General features: G+C 39.6%; 1 protein-coding gene and 1 long non-coding RNA gene across 4 annotated transcripts in view; one reads left to right on the top strand and one right to left on the bottom strand.

The window, feature by feature from the left end:
• Positions 1–16,862, top strand: part of LOC117411048 (protein dopey-1-like) — a 47,955-nt gene extending 31,093 nt beyond the window's left edge. For all 3 annotated transcript variants that reach the window (XM_059025630.1, XM_059025631.1, XM_059025629.1), the window contains 19 exons: positions 864–2,877; positions 3,672–3,783; positions 4,071–4,256; positions 5,934–6,059; positions 6,546–6,680; positions 6,834–6,889; positions 7,726–7,830; positions 8,262–8,328; positions 8,560–8,704; positions 9,180–9,259; positions 10,009–10,118; positions 10,240–10,389; positions 10,576–10,637; positions 10,823–10,975; positions 12,234–12,370; positions 14,556–14,611; positions 15,028–15,192; positions 15,617–15,746; positions 16,241–16,862. In XM_059025630.1, coding sequence (XP_058881613.1) covers positions 864–2,877; positions 3,672–3,783; positions 4,071–4,256; positions 5,934–6,059; positions 6,546–6,680; positions 6,834–6,889; positions 7,726–7,830; positions 8,262–8,328; positions 8,560–8,704; positions 9,180–9,259; positions 10,009–10,118; positions 10,240–10,389; positions 10,576–10,637; positions 10,823–10,975; positions 12,234–12,370; positions 14,556–14,611; positions 15,028–15,192; positions 15,617–15,746; positions 16,241–16,534 — 4,283 coding nt within the window. In that variant the 3' untranslated portion in view covers positions 16,535–16,862. The remainder of the gene's footprint in view (positions 1–863; positions 2,878–3,671; positions 3,784–4,070; positions 4,257–5,933; positions 6,060–6,545; positions 6,681–6,833; positions 6,890–7,725; positions 7,831–8,261; positions 8,329–8,559; positions 8,705–9,179; positions 9,260–10,008; positions 10,119–10,239; positions 10,390–10,575; positions 10,638–10,822; positions 10,976–12,233; positions 12,371–14,555; positions 14,612–15,027; positions 15,193–15,616; positions 15,747–16,240) is intronic.
• Positions 16,863–17,192: 330 nt separating this feature from the next.
• Positions 17,193–22,273, bottom strand: LOC117410806 (uncharacterized). The gene is made up of 3 exons (XR_004545731.3): positions 21,898–22,273; positions 18,714–18,810; positions 17,193–18,278 (listed from the first exon to the last, which is right to left on the bottom strand). It is a non-coding gene; the product is annotated as an uncharacterized LOC117410806 (long non-coding RNA).
• Positions 22,274–24,104: the final 1,831 nt, after the last annotated feature.

The following is a 24,104-nucleotide window of genomic DNA, read 5'->3' as shown; positions in this document are numbered from 1 at the left end:
ATATATATATATATATATATATATATATATATATATATATATATATATATTAAAAATACAAAATCAGTTGTCTGGCAGTATTTTGAAATGAATGTGGAGGAGTCTGAAACAGGCCAACCTATTTGTTGTACTTGTTTCAAGGTGATACTGTGCAGGTAGAAATACGTGTCAGTAGGATTTAACTTTTTTTAATATGGAAGATACTGTGAACTATCTGAAATGCAGCAAATAAACAATGTTGTATGAATTATTGTTGCAAATGTTTAAATGAACAGAAACATGAAAATTCTCAAGTGAAAAATGATTGTGTAAAGTTAATTACAATTTTCTTTATTTCAAAATGCAAATAAACAACCCAGAATATTAAATGTGCAGCTAGCTTGTAAGATAAACATTTTGTAACGTTAACCATTTATTTTTACATTTTAGAAAAGAGGTACCGAGGCAAAAAAAACATTTACATGTTTTGAAAGATGTTAAAAAAAATAATGTTTTTGTCAAAATATAGCATTGTTGCTGGAATTTTAAAGTTTCAAAACACCAAAATGAATTATCGCAATAAAATCAGTTGTCCTCATAATTTTTCAGATTGTAATTGTGATACAAAAATTCCATTATCGTCCCAACAGTACTCACCACAGTCCTTAGGATAATTTTTTGCTGGAATAACTTGAAAGTATGAGAATCATACAGAACTCACATGTGAAACAGAAAACGCATGAAATATTAGGAAAACGGTGAGGATCTAAAGAGTATCGGTTTTAATGTGCAGGCTAAGTTTTTTCTTGTTTGTTGCCAAAATAATGTAGTGGGTCTTGGAAGTCTGCTTGTTTTTAAATCAAATGTTTCCTCTTTCTCTGAAGGCTTCAGCCAGATGCCTGTTAAGAATTTGAAGACAGGAGCTGTGAAGGAGTGCACTAGGAAAGCCCTGGGCCTGGAGGAGATGGAGCCCTTCAGCCTGACAGTGAATCCCTTTAGCGACAGCCTATCCCTGCTCAGCACCAGCAGTGAGAACCTCCAATTGGCCTTCGACCTGCCAGACCAGCAGATGGAGATCCTTCAGAGCTCCGAGTCTGTCGGCTCCCACTCCTCTACAGGGGACAGCACTAGCTTAGAGGAGCCTGACTACACCAATGCTGCAGGAACACCAGAAAATGCTCAGTCTGCTCTCCTCGAAGACTCTGTAGAGGCTGTCATACAACAGGTGGTGTCTGAATTGGTGGATAGAGTAGCACAAAGGCTAGAAGGTGGTTCTGAAAGTAGGGAAGAATGGCATCTGGTAAACTCTGACTCCTCTAAATTGGAGTCCAGTTTGTGCCCGCTGCCCCTGGATGATCTTTTTGAGCTGAGTAAAAACAAAAATGCTGCTGTTAAAGAAAAAGGGCCAGAGTCGGATAGTAATGGTACTCCAGACTTCCTTTCTGTTTCGTCAGAGATGGGGGATGAGGGCACACACGACAGTATAACCAGGCACAGCTCGTCGCCTTCTATCATCATGAACCTAGAGGCTACCCCTACAGAGCCTAGCCTTCAACTTACAGAGCCGCAGTCCCGCAAGAGGAGCCACAGCAGTGTCCAGTTGAGCCTGAAAGGGAAGATCATGGAGAAGCTGACCGACAAATCCCCAGGGGCCAAGCCCAAGGTGAAGAGCAGCAAGAAGAAAGAGGAAGCGAAGAAGAAAGCACAAGCCGAGAAGGCCAAGCAGCCCAACATCTTCTTCGGGGACAGCTTAGACTTGGAGAACTGGTACAGCTGTGGGGAGGGGGAGGTGTCGGAGATAGAGAGTGATGTGGGCTCCCCTGAGGTCTGTAGATCAGCCTCACCTGCCAGCTTTAACATCCACCCTCTCTACCAACACCTGCTGCTCTACCTGCAGGTGTATGACTCATCCCGTGCGCTGCACGCCCTCTCCGCTCTGTCCGCCATGCTGAAAGCCAACCCCGTGGGATTTGTCAGTGCCATCTCCACCACCAGTGTCAACAACACCTACACCCCGCAACTCTCCCTCATGCAGAACCTGCTGGCCCGCCACCGTGTCTCCGTCATGGGCAAGGACTTCTACTCCAACATCCCAGTAGACTCCCACAGCCACGTCTTCCGCAGCTCCATGTTCATCGAGATCATCATCTCCCTCTGCCTTTACTTCCTGCGCAGCTACTACCCCAACCACTTGGCGGCCTCCGAGCAGGACTTGTCGGGAAACCGCAACATGCAGATCATGAGCATCGAGGTCCTGACGTTGCTCTTCACGGAGCTCACCAAGGTCACTGAGGCTTCGGCCAAAGGCTTCGCCAGCTTCATCTCGGATGTGCTCTCCAAGTGCAAGGTGCAGAAGGTGGTCCTCCACTGCCTGCTTTCCTCCATCTTCAGCGCACAGAAGTGGCACGCAGAGAGGACATCTGTTAGGAATGCGTCTGCCTCTGAGGAAGGCCTATCTGAGGACAGCATCATCAACTTCTGCGAGGACGAGATAGACAACTGCAGCACGCTCCAGTCACAGCTCCTCCGCCTTCTGCAGAGCCTCATCATCCTGGAGCACCGGGTCCTGGGTCTTTCCGAGGAGAGTGAAGCCGGCTACGAGTTTGTCGGCACAGATGCAGAGCACATCAACCCACAGCAACCCCTGACATCCCTGCAGTACCTGCCCTCCCAGCCCATCACCTCGCAGGGCATGTTCCTCTGCGCAGTGATAAGAGCCCTGCACCAGCACTACACTTGCAAAATGCACCCCCAATGGATCAGCCTCATCACCTCGACGCTGCCGTACATGGGGAAAGTGTTGAGGAGGGTGGTGGCTTCTGTGATACTGCAGCTGTGCCGTAACCTGGATAACTTAATACAGCAGTTTAGATATGAGACTGGGTTATCAGATAGCAGGTACGTTCAGATTACTGGCTTTCTGTTTGATTCATGCAGGGAGTATAGTTTGTTTGGATTAAAGTTTCAAATAAGTTGCTTTGTCAATACAAAGATGTATCAGCAGTTTACCCCAAAACTATTAAAAACCAGTTCAGATGGAGCATCAAATTACATTTTCATAGTTCTTCACAACCCCCTTACATTTGTATGATGTTTGCAATCCATTCTGAGCAGCTTCCAAGAAATTAAATTTTAAGCTATTTGCTAATTACCTGTTACCACTACAACTACAGAAACAGTACTTGTACTGTGATAACGAATTAGATAGTTTGTGTCATATACTAAGAAATGCATACTAAAGGGGCATAGATATACTGTAAATAATACAGTATTACTTTTTAAATTTGTTTTATTGGTCTGCTAATTTTGGTTATCTTTTAATAACTTTTGTAACATTCAAGCTTTTTTCTTTTAAGATCACATAAATTAAAGCATAAATTGATCCCATTGCAAATAACACTCAACAGAGTACATTCTGCACATTGGAATTATCTGTGTTTTTGTTTAGTGCAGATTTCCACCTTGTTTACTTTCTAGCTGGTAAATGTACAAAAAAAAAAACATGGGATGGCTCCCCCTAGTGGCAAAATGTAATTCTACTTACCAGCAAACAATTTCTATTACTTTTTGTGATCTAATAGGTAATTACTGATTAAAAATGCCATCGCCATTTAGCAAGATTCATGAATCAACTGTATTCCTAAACTTTTAATAAAACTGCAGTACATATTTTCCTTTTGTGTCCACTTCAGGCCTTTATGGGTGGCATTAAGCATCCCCCCAGATATGATCCTCACTGTTTTGGAGGGAGTGACCACTATTATTCAATACTGCCTTTTAGACCCATCTGCTCAGTACCACCAGGTAAGTTTGGAATTAAAACAAGATAACTGTATTTTAGGATACATGGGCAGGGTTAGCCGAGTTGTTTTTTAATGAACTAGTTTGTCGATTAAAATGTACAGTACTACAACACAGAGCAGTAATTGAAATAGTGGACATAGTCATGCATACATACATGGATTGTTAGATATTTCTTAATATGTTGTCAGAAGTTTCTGCATAAAGTTTTTGGTTTTTAAAGCAAAGCAGAGTAGCATCCTACTGTTACTACAGTATGCAATATAGATTATTGTTTTTTTTACTTGCAGCAGCTGTTGGTGAATGTTGATCAGAAGCACCTGTCGGAGGCACGCAGTGGGATCCTGTCCATCCTGCACACCATCATGTCCTCGGTGACACTCCTGTGGAGTGTGTTATACCTGGTGGACACTTCAGAGCGCCCAGCCTCCGCGTCCGCATCTTCCACTACCATCATCAATCTGGGATCCACCAAGGTACTGTCTACTTTGCTGATGGATGTTAGAAGCGTCTATTAAAGTGTTATTTATACAGTATCACGCAATTACTAAGAACATAAGAAGAGTTACAAATGAGAGGAGGCCATTTGATGCATGAATGCTAGTCTAGTTTCTACAGCTGATTGATCCCAGAACTTTGTCAAGTGAGTTCTTAAAGGACCCCAATGATTCAGCAGCAAGAGCGTGGCTTTGTATCCCAATCCATATCCTCGCCGCTCTCTGTGTAAAACAGTTTTTCTACCTACCATTCTAAGTCTGTCTCCACTCACCAACAGGCTATAGCAATATAGTGTTATAAGTAGGCTTGCTACTCTTCAATTGTAATCGGTAAAGCTCGTTAAACGTCGAATTCCCACGTTCGACTGAAATAAATTGACATAGGATAAACGTCGGTAAAACCACTCGCTATTTTTTATTTTCTTACTAAAAATAATCATTTAGAAATCATCTCTAGTTTGTGTAGTTTTTATACTTGCTGTCTGTCCCGTCTCCTTTCCGCTCTGAATGGCTGGGGGTCGCTGTCAGTCTTCTCAGTGGTCCCTTAGTAGGCTACTGTAGTTTCACTGTCAGTCATTTCATCCTGTTCTGACAGATCTCATTGACTGAAGAAGCAGCGCTAGAATGCTCTCATTCGTTTAAATGACTGTCAATCATCAAGACTGCACCAGCTGCACTTTCATTTGCCAACTACACCGTCTGTCATTCAAAGCGCCTACTTTGAAATTAGGAGGTTAAGGTTTAGATAAGCTTTTGCTACAGGTATATGGTGACAGTCACTAGTTTGATTTGAAAATGGGGTGCAAGAGGAAAACACTTAATGAGTATTGTGCACAACAATACCCTGACCGACGGCTGGGCGAAGAGGGCCATTCTGCCTTGCATTCCAGTGACCGAGTCCAGCTGTGCTGAAGCAGGAGAGGGGCGGACCTCAGACTCTGAATAATAAGTGCAAGTTAGTCTTGTTCCACTATCTAATGTTTGTTCTGTGGATATTATTTTTACTCGTAAATTTATGCTATACATTTATGTAATAGACTTTTATATGCTGCGTTTTCTATGATTTATTTGAAACAATTTTTTAATTTGTGTAGGATCTTTATCTTTACAAGGTATAGCGCCACTGTGACCAAACGTTATTTCAATTAGAATGTTGGTAACCATGGTTTTGTTGCATGTTGAATATGATAAAGGGTTTTTTCAACGGCATAAATTCGGTTTTGTTTTTTTTAAGCATAAAGGTCGATTTCACCCGTTCTCTGCTTGAATTGAAAAATATAGATTGAAAAAAAATGGAAAATTCTTTCTAAAATAAACGTCGATATTAATCGTTGATTTCGCAAAAAATTAAATATAGAATAGTAGCAAGCCTAGTTATACGCACATGTAGCTATGGCATTTTTTTTTTTTTGAATAGCTTGACATGGCACTTTACACTAGAATTGTGCAGTAAAACGTTTATTGCAGTAACCTGTAATCCTTGTTAAGAATCCTCAACACCTTTACATTAGAGATGTGTTTTTTTTTATTACGTGTGACAAATAAGAACATGTGCTTACAATGAATACGCTACAGTATGATGTGCATCCCAATCAGCAAAAACCGTGGCGGCATGGAATGAGAACTACAGCCTTCATTGTCCCTTTGTTGTTGCAGAATCTGAGACAGCAGATTCTCGAGCTTCTTGGACCCATCTCCATGAATCACGGGGTGCACTTCATGGCTGCCATAGCGTACGTGTGGAATGAAAGGAAACAAGGCAAAAACACATCCCGGAATAAAGTAAGACTGAACTTAAAAGCACAATACAGTAATGTACATCCATCACAATGTGTTGTGTGCCCCTCACTGCACACTCTATGACTTGGGGTAGTGGTCCTACAGTCTTGTAGATGATCTAAGGCTATAAAGATTGAATCATTTAGATGGTAAACAAAAGTAAAAATCGTAAGGTTTGTAGTATTTTACCAAATGTTTAATCAAAACTTACTGTATTATCAGGATCCTGCATTGATTTTTACATTTACTGTTGGTGAAAATCAATAGCAAGATATAAAGATGACTATAAATATTTAATCAGGTCTACTTTTGACTGACAACATCCTTTTCCACAAAATATTTAAATATTTAAACCATTAAAGGCAGATTTAAAGTGTGAAGATGATATATCCTTTTTTTGATGTATGCACAGCACTTTAATGACCTGTGAAGGAACGCAGTTTTGTCTTATTTGTGTAGATGACGTTCAATATTTCCTATGTTTTCCAGGTAATTCCCACAGCTAGTGAAGAACAGCTGCTGCTAGTGGAACTAGTGCGTTCTGTGAGTGCAATGAGAACAGAGACAGTGATGCAGACGGTGAAAGAGGTTTTAAAGCAGCCGCCAGCTATTGCAAAGGAAAAGGTTGGGAGTGTTCCAGCAGTGTGGCTCCTTACTATTGTATTTAATTGGGGACTGGGCACTATTTCAGGGACTGCAATCTCTTCAACAAATTTACTGTAGCATCGATTTGACATGTTTTATTTATTTATTGTGGTTTTCGTTTATGGTTTTCAGAAACATCTCTCTCTGGAAGTATGTATGCTGCAGTTTTTCTATGCTTATGTACAAAGGTAATACTTGGCTTTCTTCTTCTTCTTCTTATTTGTTTATTTAGCAGACGCCTTTATCCAAGGCAACTTACAGAGACTAGGGTGTGTGAACTATGCATCGGCTGCAGAGTTACTTACTTTTCCGTCTCACCCAAAAGACGGAGCACAAGGAGGTTAAGTGACTTGCTCAGGGTCACACAATGAGTCAGTGGCTGAGGTGGGATTTGAACCGGGGACCTCCTGGTTACAAGCCCTTTTCTTTAACCACTGGACCACACAGCCTTTCTTCTTTTTGAAGTGATTGTTATGAAATTATTACAATAATGCAAGACCAATTGCAGTTTTCATTCTGTGTTTTATTGTTGCAAAGATAGGCAGCCATGTTCCTGCCAGTTGTCCTCTGTGCCATTTCTTTTCAAGCTACATATATAATTGTGTGAATCAGACTTATCAGCCTAATTAGCGAAGGCCGTTGTACGTGCAGTATGTGACACTTACATTTTTGCATAAATCTGGAGCACCGCTTTTTCAATTGCCATGAAAACTTGTTTTAACATTATTAGGCTTACGTTATGGAGAGTATCAGATTTTTAGGCTATATGGAGGTGTCTGTCTGTCCATACAGCAGACATCTATCTGTATGTCGCACTTTTGCATATAGTATATCTGCACAACCGCTTAACAACAATGAACATTTCATTGCCATTTCTTATTCTATACTATTCAGTACACACTGTTTCCTGGTCATCAACTTTGTCATCATACTGATGGCTCAGATTTTGAATTTACAGCTGTACGTTATTGACATACTTGTTAATAACATCAAGTATAAGGTTTATCGTTCTCTGTCTTTACAGGATACCTGTGTCAAACCTGGTGGATAGCTGGTCATCTCTGCTGGCTTTACTGAAAGACTCTGTGCAGCTTGGGCTCCCGTCACCTGGCCAGTTCCTTATACTTGGGTACAGAGGTCTTTTCTCTGCATTGTCACGCATTGTGCCCAATGAAGGCTTTTATTTCTTAGTAAATAATTTATATTGCAGCATTTCATATGCCATTTCTTTTTGTAGCAATACTTTTATAGTTATGTGTGTTTATTTCATGCAAATACAAGCTGTAATATGATTAAATTGTGCATGTTGCATAACTTAGTAAAGTACAGTATTTCTCTGGGCCATAATCCTTGGTTTTCAATTAATAAAATATATACCAGTATGCAGGAAACAAATGTATTGAATATTAACTCAAACTGAATATTTTAGTATTCCAACATTATATTTATTGAATGTAATGTTAAGCATTTTCTTACAAAACATTGCCCATACACGACCTTAAAGAGCTTAAAACGTTACCAACTGAACTATTGATCTAATGATCTTCTTTTTTTGTAAAGAGTTCTCAATGAATTCATTTTGAAGAATCCCAATTTAGAAAATAAGAAGGACCAGAGAGACCTGCAGGTGAGAGAGTTTGTCTTTTTTTTTTTTTTTTACTGTAATAACAACCTGAAACTTTGTTCAAAGTCTCATACAGCCAAGTGGGACAGCATGGAAAACACCAGAAATTTGGTCCAGAACCCTAAAGGTGGATTGCAAGTTTATTTTACTGTCAAAAACCACTTAGAGCGGTCATCTCTTTGCAGTAGAGCTGTGTCCAGCTTAACAAGGTTTATTGTTACTTGTCTTCAACAGGATGTTACACACAAAGTAGTGGAAGCCATTGGGACCATTGCTGGCTCTTCCTTGGAGCAGACTACCTGGCTGAGGAGAAATCTGGAAGTAAAGGCCTCCCCACAGATTGTGGTAGATGGAGCCAGTCTTGAACCAGATGTTGAAGGTGCGATCGCAGTATAGCCCCAGTGTGTTATACTCTGATTTACATCAAAGATTCAGGGGGCTCCCGAGTGGCGCATCCGGTAAAGGCGCTCTGTGTGGAGTGCAGGATGCGCCCTATAGCCTGGACGTCGCCTTTTTGAGTCCAGGATATTCCACTGTCGACCGTGGACGAGAGTTCCCAAGGGGTGGTGCACAATTGGCCGAGCGCGGCCGAGCTTAGGTCGGCCAAGCTGTCCTCGGCTCACCAAAGCACTTTACAACTAGTAGTAAAGGGCTTTAAAGATTTCACCTGCATGGGTAGATTCTCATAGCTTTTTACTCCAAGTCATCATTAGTGCTGATATCAATTTGGAGTAAAGGCTTTGAGAATCTTACCACTGTGATCAAAGAACCCTAGTATTAAGAACATATTATTCTTGTTTTGTATTAGAATGATTAAAATGATAACTACATTTTATTTAACATTTGTGTTTCAGATCTCATGCTCACTGTGATGGAGGCTTCCAGTTTTACACCATCTGTGTACAGCGTGCATGCATTGACATTGCTGGCTGAGGTAAATTATTGATTTATTTATATTTTTAGAAGACATATTGTAACTATGTAAATAATTTAACCCACCTCAGTACAGTATGTATGAAATGAAGTGATTCCGCTGGTAGCATACTGGCCTCTGGGATGGGAGGGTATTAGTTTCTACTGAGGCATACCTGTAATACATAACTGCAAAACACACAGTCCTAGATTCTAGGGTGAAACTTATAAGAAACGTAAGTCAAGGTGACAAGTGTTTCAACCTTCAGTGTAATTACTTGATTTTCTTGTATGTTTTACCTTAAAAACACAACACAAGCATTATGAATCCCAGACAGACTACGAATAGATGGGGGATACTATTAACTGTGAATTCTGAGATAAATTGTGTTTGAAATGTTCCTTAAAGTGGGTTTCAAACAAAGCACTGTCTACAGAGATCTCTAGCATGCCTATTATATATAAACTGTGTGGCAATCGTATGTGGTCCTTGTGTGAATCTCTTTGATTGGACTTTCTAAAAGTTATTTGGTCTAACCCATATTATCATATTATTATTTTGATCTCTTACTTGATTAAGAATGAATTAATTTGGAATAATGAACTTATTAGGTAAATAGCTGAAGTCCAGCAAATACATGTTTGTGTTTCTACTGTCCTCTTTTGAGTTGTCTCCAAACCAAAAGCCAGACCATTTGTCAGTGGACTATTGTAATAGAAAGCTTATTTGGTGATTTGCTCATACATTTCCGCCTTGTGATATTCTTTCAGGTCCTGGCTCACCTGTTGGACATGGTCTTTTACAGCGATGAGAAGGAGAGAGTTATTCCTTTGTTGGTTAACATTATGCATTACGTAGTGCCATACCTCCGCAACCACAGGTAACTAACTGCTGGAATGAATCATGAGCTTAGTAATGTATATCTTTACTGGCACACAGCTCACAGGCAATGTATTACTGTACCTACTGCTTATTGAACTGTAATCTTTTTCCAATCCTAGTGCCCATAATGCACCCAGCTACCGTGCCTGTGTGCAGCTGCTGAGCAGCCTTAGTGGATACCAGTACACCAGGAGAGCGTGGAAGAAGGAAGCCTTCGACCTCTTCATGGACCACACGTTCTTCCATATGGATTCCTCATGTGTTAGTCAGTAAGTTTAGCAAGACTGTGTGCTTGGATCAGTTATATCTTTTGTGTTATTTTAAAGGTATACATCTCTATATGAAGAATATAGGAAATAGATAACAAAGAATGATATGGCAGTATACAAATTGTACATTAATTTGGGTACTGCAGCTTAGTCACAACTTCTTCACCTTTTTCTTTTTTCTTCTAGCTGGAGAGCTATCATGGATCACCTGATGACCCACGACAAAACCACATTCCGAGACTTGATGAGTAAGTGCGTTTTGGGAGACCGTGGATCATTTAATAAAAATGTAATCATTAATTTTAAAAAGGAATACAAGTCAACAGTATACAAAAAAAACTTGGTGCACATCAGCTGCTGTTCCAATGTTTAAAGTTTCACCTGAAGAATGAAGACGGATTAACCTTGCTGCTGTTTGTTTGTTTGTTTGTAGCGCGGGTTGCTGTGGCGCAGAGCAGCTCCCTCAATCTGTTTGCAAACCGAGACGCCGAGCTGGAGCAGAGAGCAATGCTCCTTAAGCGCTTGGCCTTCACCATTTTCAGCAGTGAGGTGGACCAGTACCAGAAGTACCTCCCCGACATCCAGGGTCAGTTCAGTCTCGTCACATCCCCCTTCACTTTACATTTTGTATAGGTGTTCTCAAAATCTCATGTCCAATTGCGGTAGCTGCCTGCAGGTGCCTTCTAATGCTTACCTGATGAAAATCTGACATGTTTTTTTTCTCCGTTTTGAATATACTTTTTAAAACTCAAACAAATATTCAAAAATATGATTTAATTTATTTAAAATAATATTGAACCCCATACACTAAGTGCTACCTCCCCATCAAAGTGCCCTATACCCCTTTAAGGTACAAGGGGCATACGTGTCCCACAAAAAAAATATGCTAACTTTCTAATTTTTGCAATGATGTTGAATCTGGTCATCCAAATTGTCAGATTTCTTGTGATAATTGAGTCACTCTCAAATGTATTTTTAAGATAAAAAGGGAGAAAAGCAGAACAGCAGAAAGTTTTACAGTATTGTATACGTTATTGTTGCTTTTGTTTTATTTGTAGGATATCTTTTTGGTGTACCATTATTTATAAATTGTGATAGAAATTACACAATCTTCATGGATTCAAACCCTTTTTAAGATTTAGACTCACCATTAGAGTACAGAACTGCTGAGGGCTCCCGAGTGGCGCATCGGGTAAAGGCGCTCCTCGTGGAGTGCAGGATGCACCCTATAGCCTGGACGTCGCCGGTTCGGGTCCAGGCTATTCCACTGCCGACCGCGGAGGGGAGCTCCCAGGGGGCGGCGCTCAATTGGCCGAGCGTCGTCTGGGAGGAGGTAGGGTTAGGTCAGCCAGGGTTTCCTCGGCGCACCAGCGAACCCTGTAGACTGTCCGGACGCCTGCAGGCTTGCCTGTAAGCTGCCCAGAGCTGCGTTGTCCTCCGACGCTGTAGCTCTGGGCTGGCTGCATGGCGGGCCTGCAGAGTGAAAAGAAGCGTTCGGCTAACGGCACACTCTTCAGAGGACAGCGCAGGAGGGGTAGCGGTGGGCTGAACCTAAATACAGTTGGGCATTTCAAATTGGGAGAAAAATTAGGTAAAAATTAATTGACGACTACTAAATTAAAAAAAAAAAAAAAAAATTAATAAAAAGAGAGTACATTTTAGAGTACAGAACTGCTGTTACTGAGTTTAACAAATGTGTGCATGGCACAACCTATTCAATACAGGTAAAACCTCTCATAGAAAATGTTCACCAAGAGCATAATATGTTTTAAAATGTATGCAATTGACAAAAACTGTTATGAAGACACTGGTCTTTCTTATTTATTTGTATACACTAATTTCAGAGAGGCTAGTGGAGAGTCTGCGCTTGCCCCAGGTCCCGACGCTCCATGCACAGGTGTTCCTGTTCTTTCGGGTGCTTCTCCTAAGAGTATCTCCACAGCACCTGACCTCCCTGTGGCCAACGATGATCACAGAGCTGGTAAGACTAAACTGTACAAACATCAAAGAAAACAAAATACAATGGTATTGAGACAGGATGGCTTGCAGTGGTGAGGTGTGGTGACGTCACGGACCAGGAAGTAACAGAACCAAAACAGTGGATGGGCGGGTGAAGCTGAATGCTACTGCGCTCAGCGTATTTATTAAATCAGAAAACAAAACAAAAGATTTAAACAAACAACAAAACACAAAACAAAAAGGCACGTTGGCCAAACAAATAGAAACAAATAAGCGTGCTGGTTTTAACCCAGCATGATACTTAGCAGTTGTTTATTTTATTCTCCTCGCTCTCTCTGCTCCCCATACTCTCCTCTGTACACTCTCCTCGCAGCACGGACAGCTGCAGGTTCTTATACTCTGGCCGAGGGGTTAACTAGCTGTTAATTATCTTATTACCCCTCGGCCACAGTCTGCACGAGTTTAGTAAAGATGCGTGACTGTCAGCTAGTTAAATAATTAGTAGCTGATCAGCCACGCACCCTCACGAGGTTTTTAAAATATAAAAACAACAACAAATATGCAGCGCTTTGAACTGCGCCGCAAACAAAAATACAAATAATAATAAATAAATATATAGGGGCGGGACACTCCGCCACAGGTATAAATAGAAAATTAAATAAAAAACATATACATGTTTAATCTATCTGTTTTTGACAGGACATTTAGCTAAATCTGTTTTAACCCTTTGCGGTCCATTTATTAAATGCGCGTCAGGCACGCCAGGTCTAATTAATTTTCACACGCTCAGTTAATTTGACGCGCTGTTTAAAAGTATTTTTTTTTTCACAGTCAAACGGGATTAAATGGCCCTGCATATCAACAAAGCACTCACTAGGCATCTCCAGCCGCGCCCCACCCTTTCGTTCGCTATAGCTTTCACCTATGTAAGAAATAAATAATAATAATAATAGTCGTACATACCGATCAATCATCTCCTGATCACTCGTTTTATCACCAAACTCCTCAATAATGCGATCCAAGTCATTATTTTATTACTATAACATCTCAAAAAAGCTCTGCAAATGTCTGTGTTCTCCTTGCGGGGACTCACTATCAGCCAGCTTGTTTACTTATGACCGCCCCTTTATCTGATACCAGGGCCATGTATGACTATTCATGAGATACGCCTTTTATTTATTTATTTATTTTTTCGACTTGTCTCGGCTCCTGTCGTTCCCACTCGGCCATTGAATGGTTTTCTCGACTTTTTCCGGAGAAAAAACGACTAAACCCGTTTTTTGCGTTTCTATAATGATGTCGGACAGAGTCCCACAATGGCCCTGACAGGAATAATTGCAATGTCGGACCAGGTCCGACAATGGACCGCAAAGGGTTAACCCTAATTAAAAAAATAATAATAATAATAATAAATAAATTCTGTCTAATGTCGAGGTATACTGAGTAAAGCCTTATTGTATTCAACGCAGAATTTTTCACTTGTAGGAATTTTAATTTCCTACAAGTTTTACCAGTCTCTAAGTTGTTATTTTTATAATCTGCTGTAATATGTACAGTATGTGCGCAAATGTATGAGTTACAAATGATGGTTACATATACACTGTTTAAGGCTGGCAACAAATGATTAACCAGGACTTAATGACCACTTTAAATGGTATGTGCACATATGTATTACATGCAGACAAAATGTATAGTGTCACTAGAAATGTAGTGCATACATAATAACTTCAGGTACATACAGTACAAAATAAAATTGCATTATTTAGAGATTAGGAAATACTAATCAGGGCTACACTATAAAAACTGTCAAGTTTTACAGAGGGACTAGTTGTGTTATAGCAGTTAGTAATAAAAAAGACACATGCAACACACAGTTGCATTTTGTAAATCAGAAAATGTGTCATGCTCTTCAGAAGGGTATGTAGCATATGTGATAAATACTAATGTATGCATGGAGCTGGTACAATCAATACGTCTGCATCATTCATTGCATGCTTAGATGTTTTATGTATTTCGTGCCACATTGTAATGTACTGCGTTTGAAGTAATCTCTATGCATACCATACTAAAAGAAAAGGTAGAACCAGCCACGACAGTGCATATCCAAAGCAGTTAGTATTAGGTATATTCAGTCAGCGCGTCGTGGATTTGCTGTCTGTTTGTTCCTAGTTTCCAGGCTAAATATTTGTTTATTTTTCTTCCTTCAGGTGCAGGTATTTTTACTGATGGAACAGGAACTCACAGCAGACGAAGATATTTCAAGGTAAAAAAAAAAAAAAAAAGTGATATGTTTTTTGTAATACATTAGTATTATAGTGTCAGCTTGGAGTACAACATTTACAATATTGTATATGCTTGTATCATATTGATCTATAGTACAATAAATATAAATATTGGGTCCTACCAGCAGAAGTGGGTGGGGTTGCTCAATACATTATTTTATAGTGGGAAGCACCTGGAACAAGCACACGGCACCCTACCCTGTCACCCGTTTCTCCATCACATGTGGTTCATGTATCATCAACCACAAACACCGTGGATTTGGTCCACTTCATCTGGTATATCCCTCTTGCAATTCTCCCAATTCTCAATATACAATGCAGTTCTCTGATTTATGGAGGCACGTTGGCTTGCCTGAGCAGGTATTTAGATTTGTGCATTTCCTCTTGTCTGTTTTAGGACTTCTGGTCCAACAGTGGCTGGGTTGGAAACGACTTATACTGGGGGTAATGGATTCTCCACCTCCTACAACAGCCAGCGCTGGCTCAACCTCTACCTCTCCGCCTGCAAGTTCCTGGACTTGGCCCTGGCTCTACCTTCGGAAAGCCTGCCACAGTTCCAGATGTAAGTTTAACATCTAACTTACCTAGACATTGACAGTATACTGTATATTTACTACACATACCTTATGTGATTTTGAAAGGCTTTTACTGCAAAATACTTCAAAAATACAGTTAGATACTAAATGAAGAATTAACCCATGTTGCAAGAATTGTTTGTTTTTCACATATCACTTAAAGGAATATATCATACCCTGTGATGTTTCAAGTCTTTCACATGTGTTCTTGACTGTTTCTGCATGTATGGGTATTTGCCATGTTTAATAAAGACACAAAAGCATGGTTGAGCCCAGTAAAGAAACTAGGGATGTGTACAGGAATTTTCTTCCCCCTGAAACAGGTGAGTTTTAAAAATATCTGCAATGTTCCTTTTTATATCAGAATCCCCCCTTGTTCAGATAGTAATAGTATGCATTTCTCTGCCACAGGTATCGGTGGGCTTTCATTCCAGAAGCATCTGATGATTCTGGGTTGGAGGTCCGTAGGCAAGGCACTCACCAAAGGGAATTCAAGCCCTACGTCGTTCGATTAGCAAAACTGCTAAGGAAGAGGGCAAAGGTAATTTAGCATAAGCATTTAACATGTTCAACACAAAGTAACTTTTACAGGACAAGTACCCTAGGATAACTAATTAAATACCTTCAGTATTTTTTAACGAAAAGGAAATAAAAATGGACCATGGTATAATTATTAATATATTTGTCCTCGACATTTATAGCATTTATAGGATAAGTGTTAAACTGGTTCTTTCAAGATTTGTATTGATGGCTATGTTTTAAATATCTTTTTAAAAAAGTATTCATTTTCGATATATCTCAACAGAAGATGGTACTTAAACTAAACCTCATTGTACTGATCTTGATTTGCAGGTCCAGGATGGTCAGTATTTTTGAATATTTCAATATTCTATTTTTATGTGACTTGCATTGACCAGATTTGAACCTGGGCTTGACAAGAGTACCACCATTTAAGACTGTTTTAGTGGATACATTGATTTTACATTCATACCTCGTCCATCTGCCCCTGTAATTTATTTGCATTTCTTATAACAGAAAAACCCGGAGGAGGACTGTTCAGGGAGAGCCTTGACCTGGGAGCCGGGTCACTTGCTGCTGACTCTCTACACCATACGTAGCATGGAGCAGCTGCTGCCCTTCTTCAACGTGCTCAGCCAGGTGTTCAATTGCAAGGTGACGAGCAGGGCTGCAGGACACTCGGGGAGCCCGGTGCTGTACCCCAACAAGGACATCAAAATGGAGACCCAGAAAGTGTTCTGGAGCAAAGCCAGACAGGAAATAGAGGAGGTGGTCGAGAAGGACTTTCTTGAAGGGGTGATAAAAACATGAGCAAAAAACAAATTGTGTGTGCACAAACAGTGGCACCATACAAATCGAAAGCTGACTAAAAACACTAACAAACAAATCTTAAAATGTGTATATTGCTTTTTTTTGTATTTTAAAATTAACACATTTCACAGTTCAAAGCTGTATTTATTATTTAAGTAATTGTATTTGTATATATGAAACAACCACTGCTGTGAAGTTTAATTTAAATTATGTATTGTTGGCTATAGTTTATTGCCTATAGCCTACTTGTAAATTATTGTACTATTCGCTACTATTCTGTCTTACTAAATAAACACCATGAAATAAAAAGTAATTATGGTTAAAACAATTTTGCACCCCAGATTACACTGGTATCATGACCATATAAAACAAACTACATTAGTTACAATTACCAAATGATGCAGTTTTTTATTTTTTATTTTTATCTTCGGCCACCCAGTGTTATCAAACACAAAATAAGAAGACATCTTCCACATAAACAACTGCAAGCAGTATAAATGTTTTGTATAAATGTATTACGTTCATTTGTACAGACTAGTTGCTTTAGGTGCATATAATCATTACAAAAACCTAAGACTATCCACATTGTATTTACTGAGGATCACACTACAATTATTATTTGAATAACCTTCCCTAAGTACAGTACAAGAAACCAGTAAGTGCAATGGGATCGCCTCTCATGAAAACCGCCACGACACCAGCAGCTAGCCAGAACACTTGATCACTGGAGCAACTTGTGAGTGGGAAGAGCCAACATAGCTGCAAGTCGATAGCACCAGCTGGCTAGCATCTGATCGGAGTCTTTGCGAATGAACCCTTTTGTAATCTCCACGTTTCTAAACTGAAATGATGCTGCAAAATAAATGTTGACGATCAGTGTCCCAGTGCCTGCTACTTGGAAATATAGACCCATATCTCAACAGTACAACTTTCCATTCATGTCCATTATATTGATCCCTTATTTAAACAGTACTACTCAAACATGAATCCCCTCTGCTGCAGGCAGTAGGTGACCTTGGCAACAGTTAGTGGGCTTTAGTAAAGATATCCACAGTGAAGTGTACTGTTATTATTTTGTCAGCAAACTTTGTGGGCATGGACCAGAGCAAAAATACCTGCTGGACTGGCTTTGATTGCCTGCAATGTATAAGTTATTCGTGTTTATCTAGCTCCAAGAGATTACAAAAGTAGAACTGCCGTGACATACAGATATGCAAATGAATACACGAAGAAGTCACGATCATAACTTACAAAGACAATCTAAAAGCGCTGTTCTCAACATGGTTTATACCGAATTAAACAAATAGTACAGTACTGCACAGAATGGAATTCTGAAGAAGAAATCGTTCCTTAACATTATTTCAAACATTTTGTTCCATATCCTAAAATACATCACGTCCTTTTAATGCATATATCCCTAAATGAATCCATAAAATTGTACAATATGCAGGAAGTGTGCCCAGCCAGTTACTACAGGGGCTTAGAAATACACAAGGAGTATTGCTCTACAATTACTACACTTCCAATAGTAGCATACACAGTGTTATAATTATTTATTATACATTATATATACAGAAGAAAATCCCATGTTCATTAGCCTAAGACTCCCCTACCAGAGTACACCTGGACGAAGGCCCTGGGCAGACTGTACTTCTTCGCTAGCATCGATTGCTCCCTGGAGCCCTTGTGGGATAACTGCACACCTCTCTGCATCTGTGATGTCAATAACTCTCCTGTCTGCCACCTGGTGGACATCACAAACAAATCAGCAAGTAAAATTAACAATCTATTTACCGGTACATTCTATGCTAATTACAGAACTGCTTTTTGAAAAAGGATTTATGGCCAGTTTGACCATTTAAAAATCAATTGGACTGTCTGATGCCATGGTCCACTCCCTTTTTTATTTTTCTGTAAACAGTTAATATATTTCTACTCATCTTGTTTGATATTGTTTATTAAGAAGAAAAAAAAATTACAGGACTAGATACTGTATTTCTTCAGATAACTGTTTTGGTAAACACAACAAAAATAAAACGATTTTCATCTCCATACATCCATAGATTATGATATTCTCAATAATTTGTGCACAACAAAATCCTAACCATGTTTCAACAAGACTGTATAAGGCAAGTTAATACAGTAAGTGGTTTGCTGGGCTGTCATTTGATGTACTGACCTTTATTTTGAGTTGCCTATTTGGAAGGTCTGTGTACATTTCATCCCAGTGGTGAATTGACCTTTCAGTGCCAGGTCTGCCTCAATTACCAACATGTCTGCAAAGACAAGCAAAAAACACAACTTAAGAGACAGACACAGGAGTGATCTAGAAATGTAATGCAAAATCGTTTTTCTCAAGGTATCGCGTGGAACTGCAATTTGCATAAGCGGTTTGTACCACTGCAATCTGAAGATCCAAACCTGCCTGAATACACATTAAACGCAAAAATAATGCAGATATTAAAAAATAATAATAATCAGAACAGAAGTAATATATAAATAAACTTCTTAACACTTCCACCCCATTCTCATCAAACCTTTGTGAGGAGTTCTTTAGGAAGGTGTAATCAAGGTTAGGGTTAGGGTCATTATATTAGTAATTCTGTCATCTTCCCCTTCAAAAAAGCAGCAGCGCTCACCTGCCATCATCTCAATACCTTATTAAAATGCAAAGGCAAAAGAACATTTCTGAGAGGATATGTAGCAAGAAACCACTTAGTACCATGAAGGAGCAGGTGGTTTTATTTAATATCTGCTGACAAAAAAAATGTTAAAGGGAATTACTCGAGAATCTGAGTATCTTCTTAGAAAATGTGTCTTTTCAAATAAGACTGAAAAGATTATTAACTAGGTGTAAACCAACAACAAAACAAACACTCAAAGTGATTGTTTACATGCTCTGCAATATTTTGAGAACTAACTTGTACGCCCTCTTCTGGCAAGAGAAGGTCACACATTGAGATCTATAATATTTGTATTATCTATTGTTTGCTCTTGGACTGCGAGGGCCATGCCAGTCTATGACTTTTTTCCTAACAGGTTATTAATTATTTAATTGAACCTTTTAAGATTGTAAGCCAAAAGTGAACAGCACTGATTTAAGAGGTCACTTTCTTTCTAGCTGGCTTTGTACCATTTGACAATGTTCCCCTGTTACAACAAAAAGTGCAGATTTTACAAAGGAGTAATATGTTATTATCACAAAACAATCCACTTTACGGAATTGTGTTTGGCTCTTCCTTCACAGGGAAGTCTAATTTTATTATAACTTTTACTGTAAGTTCTCTTTCTTTACATATCTTGTGGAGACTTCTATTGGACTTTGACAAAATCCGCCCGCAAAGATAGTTGAGCTTCCTGTTGCTCCTGTCATTGAACAGAAGCACCAGAAGCTTTTGCAGGAAACTTTCCATATCCTAGAGTTTAAGGGCAATGCACGTGTAAAATACGTATACACTAGCTCCAATACTGTTCCAATACTACTTATTTATTTATGTGTTGAAGTCCCTGTCCCTCATAGCATTTTTTTTACATTTCATCATTTCACCTTTATATACTTATCACTTATATTTGAGCATCGAAGGAAACATATCACTTATATTTGAGCATCAAATGAAACTTATAACTTATATTTGGATAAAATTCACTAGATGTGATCGAAAAATGACAAACTGTTTTAGAGCAGGTGCAGTGACTTTTTATTCCACCGATTAACAATTGACATCACGAAGATGCTGCAAAATTATCTGTCGATCGTGGTCAAGTGTTGTGACTCTTGGTCTCCCAGTTCGTGGCCTGTCATTGACAGAGTGTGTCTGGTTATACCGTCTCGCCAGGTTTGAAATTGCTGGCTGTGAGCACCCAAGACGGCGAGCCGCAGTACGCTGCCCTAGTCCAGCCTCCTATGCCGATTGCACAAAGGCGCAGCTCTCTTGACAGATGTGGCATGTTGTTTTTTTTTCTGTGATTTTCTTTATTGCTTTTATTCAAGCTTGCAATTCAACAGCTGAAATCACTCCATATCCAGTGTCCAATCAACTGTCTCACTAATTAGCTGATTAAGTGCATATGCTTCAGTCATAGTCATTCCAGCGTGTCATGGTCAAGATGAATGATCGAATGATTAAAAAGAAACCAAAAACATTTCGTCAATGTCCATCATTTATATACCTTATTTTTTTTCGAAAATAAATGTGTTATAATAGTGATAAGTGTCTTTTGATGCTCGGTATATAACAATGTGTTTACAGCAAGACAGCCTTTCCTTCATTTCACAATATTCACATTGCTCATCTTTTCTCTACCCCTGCCAACCTCTCCAGGCTGCAGGGGCTCCAAGCATGTTGACCCATCAAGCACGACCACATTGCTCTGTACAGTTCAGCAAGGAGGGTGCTGTGGCAGGGCTGAGGCCCTCCGCATGGAAAAAGTGTGCTTTGGATTTTGTTTGGGTTTTGTAAATAAAGTTTGTTGAAAGTTTTTGTTAAATATGGCAGCTAGAGATAGCCATCCCTTGAAAACATGTGTGAAATGTGGTCAGACACCAATTGGCTAACTGATTGCAAATTAGGATTTGATCAGCAGCTGAGAACTATCTTTTTTTTGTTCTAATCCACGTTGAGTAGACTGTGGAAAGTTGAGGTGATTAGGTACTTTGCCAAGAAGTCTGGTAAAGTAAAATAGTTTAGTTCAGTTTTGCATGTGTCTAACTGGAAACTGAAAGTTAGGTTTATTATTTGGCAGACGCCTTTAAACAAATAATAATATCCAAGTTTAGTTAGAGGATAGGTTCCTGGTGCGGGACCTCCCTGTGCAGGGGGAGTAGCGTGCAGCCAAATGAATGTAGGCCACCTTCTGTTTGTTAGCAGTGATTTTGTACAGAGTTTTATTTTGTATTTTTTTTTTTAAAGAAGCAGCACCATCTTGAGTAATAACATTGCTTGTTGCTCGGTGGTGGCGCATGGTATTTCACCGAATATTTTGTTTTGTTTTAAATAAATAAAACCTGGATGCCTGTGCCGGCATGTCAACCCCTTTTACAGTGTGGATATTCAAAATGTAAAATGTCTGTTATTTGTATTCAGTTTGCTGAACCCAACACACAGCTTTATTAGCAGGCATCAGTAGGTAAAGTCCAGTATTGCCCCCTAATCTGAATACAGATAGCCTGTATGACACAAGCAAGAAAGCAGATCACAGAACTCATGTATTTTTATTCCCATACCACCGGGACAGAAAATAGAAAAAGTAAAGTGTACCAAAGACACCAGAACATCCTTTCCCATGTGAACTAAAAGTATCTAACAGCGCTACAAAAATAATGTTTGTAACACAATGTATTCAAAATAATCTATTAGCTTTACCTGCTTTGTCAGCTCAACAAAAGCCTTTGAAGGTTTCTGGTAGTAATATCCTTCCACACTGGCCCTGTGTTTCGGCAGCAAACCGTGAAGTGCAACTGTGGCGATGTCACAGGGCCGCAATCTGTCAGTAACACAGCAGGAAGCACATCTCTCAGTCACCGTGTACTGTTCTAAATGATAAGGTTCAAGCCAGTGATACCAAGTTCTTTTCAGTCCGAGATCATCTTCCAATTAACCTGAATGGACTTGATGTGAGCACTGATGGTCTAAGTCAAGGTATCTAATTCAGTTAAGTATACTTAATGTATATTTGTTGCAGACAACATCTCAAAATCAATGCAGACTTTTTGTTATTATTTTTTTAAACTGCAGCCATTTTTTCCCCCAGCAACAGAGGCGTGTCAAAGGATTCTATAAACCTGATCTGCACTGGGACAAGATATTATGACTCACATATACTCCTTTTAACAAACGGTTACCTACGTAGGTGTGAATTTTGCATAGAACAGTGTGGTCAAATGCTGTAACTGCAGCATTCAGACCATTACATACTGTTGTACTTATTATTATTTTTTATTATTTGTTTATTTAGCAGATGCCTTTATCCAAGGCGACTTACAGGAGACTAGGGTGTGTGAACTATGCATCAGCTGCAGAGTCACTTACAACTACGTCTCACCCGAAAGACGGAGCACAAGGAGGTTAAGTGACTTGCTCAGGGTCACACAATGAGTCAGTGGCTGAGGTGGGATTTGAACCGGGTACCTCCTGTTTACAAGCCTTTTTCTTTAACCACTGGACCACACAGCCTCCTAACTAACTTTACAACATGATTATAGAGTTTATGTAGGCATAACTGTTGCTACTGTACTTGTGTTAAAACCTGGGTAAATTAAATACTTCTATGTGCAGTACCACTAAGGTTTTACAGTAAAAGTAAAACCTGAAAAGCCATTGGATATTCACATGCAATTAAAATGAGTTAACACTCAAGCTTCTATTGGAAACAGGAGGGGTAACCTGTTTTTCTGCTTCCAGCAATGCATGACAAACCCGGCTTAATGCAGGTATTATTTCACCAAAGCATTCCACTTTAATGAAGTGCATGCTCTCACTGAAGGTGGGGAGGAAGTTGCAGCAGATCAGGTAACGTGATATTTGCATTCAGGAAACCTATAGCTAACCACTTCTCAGTTTCAGGAGGGTAAAGTCTAGGTAGGGTCTAGGAAGGGCTGGAATGGATGACACAACACTGACATGCATTCACATTTTCATTTACTTTTCCACAGAAAAATACCATGGTATTTGTCCCCTATAGACAGACGTCACGCCATCTAAAAGAGCCTGGGAAAGTTTATCACTGCTGGACCTGCAGACAGATGGAATGTGTCTTTTAGGGTGCAGAACACTTCACTACAGGCTTTTATATATCATCTGTCCCATTTCGAACTTTTATATTTTTGGAAAGAATTTGCTTTATTTGAATGCATACAGGCTGCAACTACAGTTGACAACAACAACTATATATTCTACTAAATAATTATCGTCCACAGACAAGGCTGTCTGTTTAGGTTTAGTTGTGGTGGAAATTGTTAACCCCAGCACTAAATAATGAGTGTAATAATAGAAATCACTTTCAAAACATTGTGATTTAAAATAAATCTCACAATGTTATTATTATTATTTATTTCTTAGCAGACGCCCTTATCCAGGGCGACTTACAATTGTTACAAGATATCACATTATTTTTACATACAATTACCCATTTATACAGTTGTGTTTTTACTGGCGCAATCTAGGTAAAGTACCTTGCTCAAGGGTACAGCAGCAGTGTCCCCCACCAGGGATTGAACCCACAACCCTCCGGTCAAGAGTCCAGAGCCCTAACCACTACTCCACACTTTTTTTCCGAAACGTTGATTGGAATGGTCTGTTATCAAAGAAGGTGAAGCCTCCATTTGTACCTACAATTAAAGGCAGTGTTGACGTCAGTAACTTCGATGATGAATTCACCTCGGAAGCGCCCATTCTGACCCCACCTCGGGAGCCCAGGGTCCTTACAGAGCGCGAGCAAGAAATGTTCCGAGATTTTGATTATATAGCGGACTGGTGTTAGACCTCAGACTTTCAACACTGTGAAACGCAATAGCTGACTGTAGCTTACAACCTCCTCTTCTGAAGAACTGGGGTTCTTCCAGCCTGTTGTG

This window comes from Acipenser ruthenus, chromosome 6 (genome assembly GCF_902713425.1).
Source record: "Acipenser ruthenus chromosome 6, fAciRut3.2 maternal haplotype, whole genome shotgun sequence".
NCBI classification, from domain to species: Eukaryota; Metazoa; Chordata; class Actinopteri; order Acipenseriformes; family Acipenseridae; genus Acipenser; species Acipenser ruthenus.
The sequence above is the reverse complement of the archived record's forward strand: the minus strand, read 5'-3'. Positions and strand labels throughout refer to the sequence as shown.